The 13,409-nt window shown below is 35.7% G+C and overlaps 1 protein-coding gene across 1 annotated transcript in view; it reads left to right on the forward strand.

Annotated features, from left to right (window-relative positions):
- LOC127848956 (snake venom metalloproteinase BaP1-like) overlaps positions 1 to 12,476 on the forward strand; it is a 21,367-nt gene extending 8,891 nt beyond the window's left edge. Inside the window, exons 6-11 of the mRNA XM_052381682.1 lie at positions 164 to 257; positions 2,153 to 2,230; positions 3,431 to 3,620; positions 4,297 to 4,411; positions 10,539 to 10,703; positions 12,381 to 12,476. Of these exons, the coding sequence (XP_052237642.1) occupies positions 164 to 257; positions 2,153 to 2,230; positions 3,431 to 3,620; positions 4,297 to 4,411; positions 10,539 to 10,703; positions 12,381 to 12,387 (649 nt within the window). The 3' untranslated portion in view covers positions 12,388 to 12,476. The remainder of the gene's footprint in view (positions 1 to 163; positions 258 to 2,152; positions 2,231 to 3,430; positions 3,621 to 4,296; positions 4,412 to 10,538; positions 10,704 to 12,380) is intronic.
- Positions 12,477 to 13,409: the final 933 nt, after the last annotated feature.

Here is a 13,409-nt window from a genome sequence, read left to right on the forward strand (position 1 = left end):
TTATGCACGTGTAATTGTTATTACTCCACGGTAACAGTAGATAAATATTATGATTTTTTTCCCAAATGAATTTTTTTCTTACACTTATATTACACATTTCTTCGCAATATGAGATACGCCACAACTGTGGCAAACTTAAGTTTCTTTCGCATGCCTTTCACAGCTGGTATGACCGCAGTAACGCTACCACTGCCGCCACCAGGGACGTGGACGCTATCGAGAACATCCGGGAATTTTACGCCTTCGTACTGAACTCGGTTGGTATAAAACTATCAGAAATAAACATGCACACGCGCTATTTCCCGGGTGATAGACACCGGTGTATTGTCTTTTAAGTCAAAACAAAATCTGTGTCGGGCAATCTATTGCAATCTTACATAGTGGTGTTCAAAATATGTTTAGACAGAAAAGCTGTTTAACTAAATCATGATACATTTTGTGTTGTTTAATGTGTAAATTATCAAACAGTATGTGTTTGTGATTACTTCAGTCTAACCTTGTGTAACAGCATTTAAACACTTACATATCATAAACACATTTATTTGCTTTTCCATAAATCTTCGTAAATTTCTTATATACATAACAATTCACATACTAAAAAATTAAATAAAGAAATACCTTACAAAAGATATACGGCGTCGATGTTTATTTGATTTTGTTGTTATAAACGCTCGACAACACAGTCAAAGAGATCTGAATAGTTATTCTGAACAATTCCTAGCCAATAGGCACATAGCATCCTTCAAATGAGTTCGAATGTAGTTAACAATCTTATTGGAGACCCCACCTCGAGAATGTAAACGCCCAACAAAGATAAGTAGTTGTGAAAACCAGATTAGATATTCATAAAATGGCGTGTGTGTGTCACTCGGTTGATCACGTCAGATATTAATCAAACATTGGGTTAGCCACTCGACATGTACTTGTATATGACACTGTAAATCAACATAGTACGTCGGTATACAGTCTTTATTGCGTTTTTTGGAGAACAAAATATTATTTTGTATTGCAAACTGGCAAAACCAAACTAAGCTCCGATGATGACATCTTAAATTTTAAAAAGCATGTTTCTTATAGACGTTGCGGAACAATAAAATTGTACATATGCCGTATGAACAAATCTACAGAAATGTTAGGGATTCTCCGATGGCGAACATCCTTTTTCCTCTACTAAACAAGGTTTAAGGTCGAAGGTCGGCGGTTTTCTAGTCTGCTATGATGAAGTGTGGATCTTCTGTCGACTTTAACATATACCCCTTAATCACTGGGATATTCCCCGTCCGTTTACACTCGGCGCACTTCGCATCCAGGGCACATTGGCGTATTTCCTTCACAGGTATCCATTTAAACACTTGGGAGGAGAGGAGCAAGCGTTTGATTTATATTTTGCTCATCAAATCAAGTGCCTTGAGCGGGATTCAAACCAGGGACCATCCAACCATCCTACAACTAGTCAAGTGTCACAAGCTACTATACAACAACGAGTGTCGTCAAGTTTTTCAGATTATAATTTAATACTCTAGGAAGACAAGACAAAACGTTTGTATATGTTTATTTAAGTTTTTTTACCTGATACAATTGCAGATAATCATTCTGGCCTACTGACGGAAAATTTATCTTGAGCATTTTATGGGCTCTTGGTAAAGAACAATTAAGGTAAAAACCTGGATGAGACAGCTACACCGAATAAACGAGTAGGTATAGTTATCCAGGAAAAACACACAACTTATAATGGAAAGAAAAATTCAAACTATTTTATCAAATTTATACACATTTTTAAGGGAGGGTACTCTTTCTCGCTTATTTAATGGACGACGCTAGTACTTTCGTCCATTTTTGCGTTTTTTTCATTTGTTAGTTTGAATTAGATTTACAATTATTTTTAGTCGTCCTCTGTGAAAAGGGGGTTTAATGTACATGTATGTGCGTAAAGTGTCGTCCCAGATTAGCCTGTGCAGTTATGATATATTTCGTTTCAAGAAAGTATCTTCATAGCAAAAACCTAGTTTGGGCGGAAAGTGCCGTCCAGGATTACTCTGTACGTACTGCACAGGCTAATTTGGGACGACACTTTACGCACATGCATTAAACCCCATTGTCACAGAGCAAGGCCAATGTCGAATATAAACTGTTAGATTGCATAACCTTTCAGATAGATCTACGATATCAGTCGATTGTGAGCACCACCATTGCTATACAAGTCGTGTTCGCAGGCATATTTATCGCCGATGTAAGTACAACGCTCGTAACAGGAGCACATATAACGTTAGATCAGTGTCCTTTAATACTGTCTGTGCATGTTTATAAAAGAACACAATCTAACAGGTTACTGACAAACGTTTGGGTGCAATAGAAACATTGACGGATAAAGCTTGACAATTTGCACCAGAAACAAGAATGCTTATATATATAATTTACAAAATGGCTTCAAAGATTCAAACCAAATCCGAAAATGTGTTTGACAGGTTCTTCTGAAAATTTGAGTATGGAATTTCAAACATGTCAATAGGTTTTAAGAAGCAATGCAAGAAGTAGTTTCTATGACACACCATAATAAAACGAGTACCCGAAGTTGACTTTAATTCTTATCGAAGTCCAATCTTGAATGTGTAAAATTTCATTCAAATCAAATAATACACTTGCTTTTAACTATATATACTCGTGCTTTAATTGATGAAGGTAATCGTGGAAAATTCTAGAGGACGGGTTGTGGATCTGTTTGCGTTTTAATTTGACGATTTCAAAATACTAAAGTAACGGTATATCCACAACTCTTAAGGGACTTTGCATGCACAGATCTGTCAAGAAGCATGTTGCTTTATCTAATTTAATTGTATACATTTTGCGAAGAATTCTTCGAATGTGTGCATTTAGTTAACGGATGCCATTGTCTGCAGTCTTAATCCTTGTTTACCCTTTTCCATCCATATTTTTTTTCAATCGTCGCTTTTGGAAATACATTTTTTTAGACACGATGTACATGGTTTTATAAATCGCACATCTTACATCTATGGAATTGCACGTATAGTGTATTAAGGAACACGTTGTTGATTATATACTATTGATAAGGTGGCTACATACAATTAGAGTTGTATACATTTATTTTAATGAATATTGTTTCAACACATTTGCTTAACATTCTGCAAATTACACAAACACCACAATTAAAAAAGAGTCTTTACATGGTTTTAGTTATTTAACTAACATACCGAGGAGACTATGATGCTGACTATGGGGCAGGTGAGACAATGTCAAGATTATCGTTTCCAAACAGTTATCAAACTTGAGGCAGCAATTCAATGTTAAGAAAGAAACATGGTATATAAATACGACTTCCTTTAAACGAAGGGTCGCTTTTAACAAACAAACGAAAACTAGTTCTTTTAAAACATGAATATATTTACATAATGCTTGTTTATTCACTATAAAGACCCCGAGTGCCTCCACTTGGACAGAAAACTACAAGGTTTCGGCGACACCACGTGACAAAGTGGATGCCAGCGTCGCCTTGACGGCCTTCAAACAATGGCTTGCGTTGCAAACGTCACTTCCGGCATACGATCACGCTATGGCGTTTACCGGATATGATCTAGTTCGCAACGGATCCTCCTCAATTGCAGGTATATTATGCATTTACAGGTAATATCAAGTGTCTTACTTATCACATTCCTTGTATTCCCTTAAATTGATATTTTCTCTTGGATTCTCAAGGATCAGACCTCTGCATACTTCAATATTTTTGCATGGTATAGCGCCCACCCACGTAATACTATATCACGTAACCGAAATGTTAGACGACTTACTGCTACCTTATCTTACACACTCGCATGGTCTAGCATCACGGTACTTTCTTGTCTGAGGCTCGTTCTGGGTAAACAGTGATTAATGGATGTGCGTTTAGTGTCTAAAAACCTATTACGTATATAAATTAGGTCCATACAATAGAGGAATGCTTTTGTGTTTAAAATGCAACGACTGTATTGAAAAAACAAACCTTGTTGCCAAAAGAACCATTTAAAAATGAGCCTCGTTTTGGGATAACTGGGCTCAATGCATGTGCGTAAATGGTCGTCCCTGATTTCCCTGTGCATTCCACACAAGCTAATCAGGGACGACACGGCCCGCTTTTATGGAATTTTGCGTTTTAAGGAAGCTCTACTAAATGAAAATCCAGTCAAGGCGGAAGGTGTCGTCACTGATTAGCCTGTGCCGACGGGCTTATCCTTGATCTCAATTAACGCAGATAGATAAGCCCAGTTTTCTCATAGCGCCGCTTTTATCTAACTTTACCCACAGGTCTTGCCTGGACCCCCGGGGCCTGTAACCACGCCATCCCCTACGCCAACAGTATCTCGCAGGACCATTTTGATGCCGGCCTGGCTACTACAGCAGCTCACGAATTGGGACACAAGTAAGTTTAGTTTGACCTTAACCACTCAATCACATTAACCAACCCATCACCTTAACCAATCCATCACCTTAACCAATCCATCACCTTAACCAATCCATCACCTTAACCAATTCATTAGTAATTCCTGCGTCTAGTGCTATGTTATTGACATGTTTTTCGATTGCACTGCAGCGACAAAAATAGTGTGCAGTTTGTATTCATTGGTATTAACTGTCCAACCGATCCTCGTTCTGGGAAAACCGGGCTTAAGCCATGATCTTTAAGTGTCGTCCAAGATAAGCCTGTCTTTTCGGAAGAGGCATATCAAGGACGACACTTCCCGTATAAACTGGATTGCCGTATTGACACGCCGGGTATATATACTTTGATAACAGATGGCACTTCGATAACAGAGAACAACAAAAGCCACGCGCGAGAGGAGAGTTCTTCAGCTTTTTTGCATGTATGTTCTGTTCATTCAGTTTTCAGACACGGGACATTGTTTGGTCGATTAATGGTATAGCACTTCGTATTGCGAAGAAAGAAATTCGCAGAAAAACGGTGGATTATCTTGAAAAAACACGATAAAATTCCATCGATAATAAGCATGAATTGGATGATCAGTACATATTTCAACAAAATAAAAGTTCAATATATCCATTAATGTTACAACATGTTACATTTTCGTTTACTTACGTATTTTAGAAAATTCAAATTTTCAAAGAGTCAGAATTTTCATGGACACTTCTTTAACCGATCATCTAAATGACAATGACACTTCTATTCCCGATTAGTCGAGACTTTTTACCAGATATAACACACTCTTTTTCGTGAATCAGAAATGCAGAATTCGATAGAATACTCTAGGCGATGCATAAAAATGTATGTTCTGAAGTAAATTAAAAACAAATTACCGAAATATGTGCTTATCTCTTTGGGATATGCTTATGATTTTGTATAAATGTGTAAGATAAATGTGAAACTAATTCGATATGTGTGACGAGTACCGTCTATATGACCATACATCTTCCAGTTTTCGAGTCACCCAACGGCCGGATCTTCGCATAGTGCACGGGCTTAAACAATTTTAACGAACGTTCCTTTTGCGCAACGTTTGATCTCAAGCATGTATAATTATGTACTGATAAAGGTACTAAGGTAATTAACTTATACATTAAATAACATGTCATGAACATCACTCTGCTAAAACTGCTGCTAAAAGATAAATATCAGCAGCGATGCAGGTCCGAAATTCCTTTAACTCAAACAATACAGTGACTTAGGGTCAGGTGAATCGCACTTCAAGCTTAAGTTATCATTGTCTAAAAGTAAGTGCTCCCTATACGCAGAGCTCGAGATAAAGGGAGTTTTCAATTCTCTTATTAATTGTATGGCTACGCATCAGTATCGTCTTGATGATGCGATTCTAATGCGCACCAACGGCATAGGATTTTATGAAGCACACATATGTATTTGCCTCTAAAAGATCCATTCGCTCCCATTATTTAGAGCCCTGCTATAAGAAAAAATAAACACGATCGAGTTGATCCACATGATCCGTTTATTTTAATCTCTCTGAATCTTAAGTTGCCACTAAAAAAACAAGTTCATGATGTAGACAATTATTTCCGGTCGTCACCTGACATATATTTCTTCAGAAATTAGCAGTGTTATCTTATTTAAAATTGCAATTATAATAGTAATAGTATTAATTAATAGTATTAGATTTTTGAAAACGAACAACGCCATTGGTTAAATTTCACATGTGTATGTAGTTAAGTTTTGCATAGATTCCCAATGTGTCACGCTTGACTACACACATTGATTCGTACTTCAAAATGCTTGGTAAGAATAGCCATACTATACATACATGCATTTCATGTAGAAGGCAAAACTCGGTTATCTGAGTGCCCTATTGTTGAATGTCTTTGTTATCCGAAGTGTTCTTTATCGGGAATCAAAGTGTCTGCAACTTCATGAATACTACCTATTAAAGCATACCATATCTTCGTTTATATTTCATTGAATACTTTCAAAATTTCAGTATTTCACGCACAGTGATTACTCTACATGCTTGAATAAAAACAATTAATTACTTGCAATATTGCTAAGTAGGTTTATTTTGTTGAAAGGTTAACTGTTCATCCAGTTCATGCAGTTTTCCGACCGAATTTTCTATTTTTTGGAAAAAATGTACCACTCTTCCGTAGATTTCTTTCTTCCCAATAGAAAGGGATACACCATTTATAAACTCGACCATGTGTCTTGTCTAATAAACTTATCTTTAGGATATAACTTTAAAAACAACTGATAAACTTACCTCTCGCGCGTGGCTTTTGTTGTTCTCTGTAATCGAAGTGCCATCTGTTATCAAAGTATCCGCATTACCAGCGTGATAGAAGATTCGTTCTTGAATAGAAGAAAAAAAAGCACTAAAAGCGGAAGGTATCGTAACGGTTAGCCTTCGTTAAGTCCAGTATTCTGTTAACGCGGTTCATATCGACAGTTAATACATTGACGTCATAATGAAAACTTTTTGTTGTCACTGCATTTCGATCGAATTACTTTCAATAGTATAGCACAAGATGCACATAATACAAACATTCGGACCGTTCTCTGCGAACAGGGTTTTTTCATGCGTGTGCATAAAGTGGCGTATCCGGCTAGGGTCGACACTTTCCGCCACAACTAGATATTTGCTAACAAGAGACTTTCTTGAAACGAAAAAATAATATAAAAGAAAGTGTCGTCTCTGATTAGTCTGTGTGACCTGCACAGGCTTATCTGGTACCACACTTTATGCACATGCATTAAACCCCCTTTTCACATATCACGTCTCATTTCTATTTCAGTATCTAATTATCAGAAATATACACATAAGTCCGTTTGTGTGTGCGTTTAACCAAACTACCAATATTACTGCATAGACAAAATAAAATAAAATTGATAATAGAAAAATGACAAAGCTACATGGCTATCACTTGAAATTCTAATTGAATAAACATACTGAGCATAACTTCCAACGTCATATGGACTAAGCCGGTGCAACAATAAGAGTTTTAAATGATATCAGACCATTACTTTGTAAGTAAGAAATAATCGGATGGCAGAACAAATTTAGTTATACATACGATTAAAATATAGTGTGTGTTTCTTTAACATTCAGATGATTTATATAGTGTTCAGATAATTTACAAAGTGTTAAGATGAATTATAACACTCTAGACAGTTGTTCTGGTTATATATTTTTATCTTCTAAATTACAAATACAGAGAGGGCAATCGCATGATAGTCAAGATGGCGACGTCCAAGTCGAGACATTTATTTTTCACCGTTTTTTACACTTTATTACTTGTGTTTAATTTTTAATGACGCTCACTTTCAAGCCATATCAGTAAACATGTCATACGCGTTTAGTTTGCATTTAATTCGCTTTATATCTCGACTTGACTACCAGCAAATTGTTGAAGTGGAGCTTTAATTAGATCATTCCGCTTAGAAATTTCGCCACGAGTATTTAGTCGAGATAAAGAGCGAATTTCAATACAAAATAAACGCTAGTAACTTTCTTGCTGATATGGCTGGAAAGTAAGCGGCATTTAAACAATAAATACAATTAATGAAGGGTATGAAACGGCGAAAAATACCTGCCTCGGTATTAGCGTCGCCACCTTGACTACTACGGGATTACCCCCTGAAAAATATTATTAAGTAAGAGATAATAGTAACAAATTTGGCTGAAACGGTTTGCATTCCACTAGAAAGGGGCCAAAAAGATGAGTGTACGCAAACAACCGATTTCGATGTATCGAGTTCTTTATTGCATATTACACACAATTCATTTTATTGTTTAAAACAATTCCTCTAAGAATGAGCCTTCAGAAAATGTATGAGTATGTATACATGCCAAAATTATTCAGGGCCAAATCGGGACATTTCAGGGTATCGTGGTCTTTATGTACAACATGTTGCAGTTATTTTCACTTGCGTTCATTGGCGTCGCACCGAAGTGCGGCGACTAGTATGTAATACGTTTTTTTTTCGCTTATGGGAGGAGAAGTTATTTTACGGATCAATGAATATATTTTTGTTGTCTTGCATAGTGGTGATTTTGTGTAAATTAGTGTAAATAAGTACTGCATTTGTGCCTATTACATTTACTACAACATTTATTGCCAATAATGCAAAGCAAATTCTTTTAATTAATAACTGATCACAGGGACTGGGCAACAATAAAAGATCACAGGGACTGGGCAAATACGCGAACCGGTGAAACTTTCTGGTTTTGTATAAAAACAAAACATAATAAAAATATATTAATTTATTTATTTTGTGTTTTTTTTCTAACAATAGCGCAGACATTTGCTGTTCGAGTTTTGGTTAACACGTATTTTCTTCAATTTTACAAGACGACAGCGATTACACGGTTTATTGCTTTATTGAAAACCGTTACACTACAGTCACTTATTAATATCTTAGCAAGAAGGTGATTTTTAAAGCGGTTCCGTAGTGTAGTGGTTACAGGCTCGCTTCACATGTGAGAGGCACAAGGTTCGACCCACAGTAGAATCAAATTATTTTATTTGTGTTCTATGTTAACATTTTGTTTTGATGTGGACATTTTAAAATCCATTTTACTAAAATTGGAAATTTTTATTAAAATTAATGGATGCCGTGTGGTGACAACGTTAATTAAAATTTCTTACATCACTTAACTATCTTATTAAAAAAAAATAACACGTGTTTTAATATTAACCAATTAATGCAAACACCACATCTATTATCCATGTTTTTTATGATTGTCTATCATAGGCCCTTATCACTATCCCTACCACATATAGAGCGCGAAGCGCGACACGTATTATTGATTGCAACAATGAGTTGCGATAAAGGAAGCAGCCGCTTATCAAGGAGGAGCTGTGTCCCAGCAACCCGTATCCCTCGAGTCAAGCACTCCTCGGAGTTTAAAAAAAACACAACCACATATAGAGCGCGAAGCGCGACACGTATTACTATCCAGGTGGTATGGACCCTTTTGCATTATCCGATCATTACGTCCATAGTTATCTTCCTTTGAATTTGAGAAATTTTGAAAGCTTTGTTCTAAGTCCAAAATTTTCATCCGATTCTTCCCAAACTTGCACAGTTTTTTTTATCAATGAGGACCCAACCCAAACCCTATATGAGCAATATCGGACCATAAGTCCAGAATTATGTCTCTTTGAATTTAAAAATAAAAGTGAAAAACTGCTTGGTTAGGTGATTATATCAACATTTTTCATCAGATTCTTTCCAAACTTACAGTGTCTTCATATCAATAAGCATTTTTAACTCATTTAAAATGAGAAACCTCGGGACAATAAGTCCAGTTTTTTTTCTATTAAATTTGAGACAATAAAGTATTTCTACATTTTTTAAAGATTTCACAACTTTCATCTGAATCTTTCCAAACTTGTTAAGTGTTTTTATATCAGTATTACTCGAACCCTATTGAAAATGATGAATATCGGAGCAATAAATCTATTATGATCTTTTACTAAATTTGAAAGTATTGTAAAATGCAGCTTCTTTATGCAATTTAAAGTTTTCATTCATTTTTAAAAAAAAACTTTTACAGTGTTTTCATATCAATGAGTACTCGACCCCTATCGTAAATGAGCAACGTGACAATAAGTTCAGAATCATCTCCCCTTGAAGTTTTGAAAAATATGAAAGTACGCTTACACGATGAAGCAGATTTTTTAAAACCTACAAAGTTCTGTTCCATTAATGAAAACTGCACACGGATGCCAATAAAAAAAAGAAACCAATGTTAATAAAATAAACTATGAAATATTTGGAACTTACAACACATAATCATAGATAATGATTATTTGGGAGTTATAGCACAGCATCATAGATAATGGTTATTTGGGGGTTATAACACAAAATCATAGATAATGGTAATACCAGTATCTTTTTCTATTTTGTTTAAAATAATCGGCCAATATATTAATATTTACAGTAGAAAAAAATCGTTCCATGTAAATTCATTGAGTGCCTTTTACACTAAAATTCCCGACGCCCTTTGATGCTTTGCATCAATAATTATCTTGTATTGAGTTATTAAATATAAAATTTATTGAGTATACTGTTGCCTTAATTGTAGTCTTGGATCCAAGCATGATGGCGAGGATAACGTGTGTTCAGCAGACGACAAGTACGTCATGTCTCCTAGCACCGGTGGCGTGACGGATGCGCGCGCAATCAACCACTTTAAGTTCTCCACGTGCTCAGTGACCCAGATAGAGAGCTATATTGCGACGTTGGACAGGTGACAATACCTTTAACACCTGCCATTAGACCATAACTGTTGCTGCGTATGTCTTCTTTTTAGCGTTGTTTGTGTTTTGTGGTTATTGGTGTGTTGTTGAGTCAAATAGAGAACTTCATGACGACGCTTGACAGACAACTACAGCTTCGACACCTTAACCCATTTATGGCTAGTGGACTCTCCCAACCTTCTAAATGGGATAAATTTATTTCCAAAATTAAGTATGTCTAGTATATTGATTTCTATATAGACGTCTCGTTTAACCCATTTATGTTTAGCGTCTAGAAAAAAAGGCCGTGGCAAATAGCGTAGACCCAGATGAAACGCCGCATGATGCGGCGTCTCATCTGGGTCTGCGCTGTTTGCTTAAAGGAATTTCTGTAAACAAATATTCTAAAAATAGAAATAAATAGGCTAGACATCCCTAACTTTGGAAATAAATTGATCAATTTAGACGGATGGGAGAGTCCATCAGGCATAAATGGGTTAAACGAGACATTTACTATGGCTGTTGGTAAAGTTTTTCGATTTAGCATTGTCCGTGGTTTGTTGATTATGATATTTTGTTTTTTGTTGTTGTTATTGTACTTCTTGTTGTTGTAAGTATTTATTTGTTTGCAAGCGTGTTGCTGTAAACGAGTCGAATTCCAGCATTTTAGTATAAACTAGCGAGTCGGTTTCTCAAATATGATCCTTTTGTTTGAAATCGCTAGTTAAAATAACAAGAGCAGTTTGTTTATGGACATGTAAGAATCTTTTTGTCTTGCATTCGGTTTTGTAACGAAAAACGAATGCAAAACTATCTGCGGTCTTATTCAGATAAGTAGTAAATGGAACATATACGGGAAATTACGCTAGTCAATTGTTCCATGTGTTTGTATCAGTCGAGTGGCTTGTGTGAGGGCGTTTCTCACGAGAGGCAGAGCCTCGAGTGTGATACGAAATAGCGCAAGCCACGAGACTGATACAAACACTTGTAACAATTGACTTGCGTAATATTCCATTTATTATATACAACTTTGAATCATTTAATTACAAAAATAAGTTTAAGCGTTCATTATTAACCAAGAATGCTTTTATAATTTTCTGCATTCAAAGTGGCGTCATTAAAAGTAGTCCGGCTGTTATGGTAATAAGGATTGGAAAACAAGCGAGTAGCATAATACGGGAATTAATTCTGTGCAGTTGTATTTTGCCGATTGATACAACTTGTATTTTTGGGAACATAAAGCAGGTATAATAATATAACAAATAGCATTAAGTACAGACGAAACAGTTGAATTTACATTATGTCATACAATAAGATTCCATGGAAGTTGATGGCGTAATCTTTGGATATGAACTCGGTATCATATTGTAAAAAATGATAGACATTCTCGCCCCAGATAATATTTAATTTGCCCCTCTTCTAAAACTGAAAATTGCAACATATGTGATACCAATGTGCTAACAAATAAAATGCTATAATGATAATCATTCTGGCTTGTTACAGTCTTTTTGCATAGGCTATACAACATTTTATCGCTATAGTTCAATCGGCCAATTTTGGTCAATATAATAAAGATATGTTCATAGCGTATGCAAAGGGTTTTCTGAGAGCTTTAACATTTAAATAGTGTTATTGATTTTTAGAGACCAACAACAACTGTCTCTTGACCTCGTCCTTTAACTCCTCAGCCCTTGACCTCTATGACGGTTTGGAGGCGGGGCTTCTATACAGCGGCGGATGTCCAGTGCGAGGCGAATGTGGGCCCAGGGTCATACTTTTGTAGGGTAAGGGACCCATACAGTTTGAATTCAAATTCCCTTTTAGCATTTTTAAACAAAATCAGCGGAAAGAGGATTACGGATTTTTTCCATCATCATGAATGAATTCTATTTGACAAATTGTGTATTTAACATAATAATTTATTTACATACTGAATTGTATGGTGTGTTGTTTTCTTTAAGACTTTGATATAAATGTAAACTATTCTTTACTAGACATTGATTATAGAATAGTGTGTTAGCGGCATAAATTCACATTGAAACACAAAAATCAGCAGAAGTGCCAAAACAAAAAAAACAACAAACCAGTCTAAACCGTTGAATCGTTTGTTATACCGACTGTTCTTGTTCAAAATTCAAATTTTTCATTTGAAAAAATCAGCGTAAGTAACCAATAAAGCTCATATTAAAAATTCCATAGAGCATAAACCGATTACGTGTTATCATCATGATTGACTTCGACATTGAAATATTTACATTTTGTATATTAAACCTCCTTAATAAAGTAATGGCAATGCATTTCATGGTGTTGCTTTTACCACCATTACATTACGAAATAAATGCGGTTATGCGTTACCTATCTACATTAATGGTCGGACAGTATTTCAGACAGAATATAGTTTTATTAGTATCAGAAAATAATTTCCCTAAGAAAGAAAACAGTTACGTCTAAACCAAAACTTCGTTTCAAATGTACCGACACTGTTTCTTTAGTCATTGTACATGATATTTCCGAGATGGTGTGCCCGCATGATGTGTTCTGTTCCGGGAACAACAACGTGCATCACAAACACTGCTTGGGAAGAAACCGTGTGCGGGAACCAGAAGGTGAAACATAGTATTGATACATAGCATTCAATTTATATGAAAAATAGTCAACTAAAATAGCGGGAACAGATATGTTACTACCAAGGAAAAGTGTATTAGAACACGAATTTG

This window comes from Dreissena polymorpha, chromosome 10 (assembly GCF_020536995.1).
Source record: "Dreissena polymorpha isolate Duluth1 chromosome 10, UMN_Dpol_1.0, whole genome shotgun sequence".
Lineage (NCBI taxonomy): Eukaryota > Metazoa > Mollusca > Bivalvia > Myida > Dreissenidae > Dreissena > Dreissena polymorpha.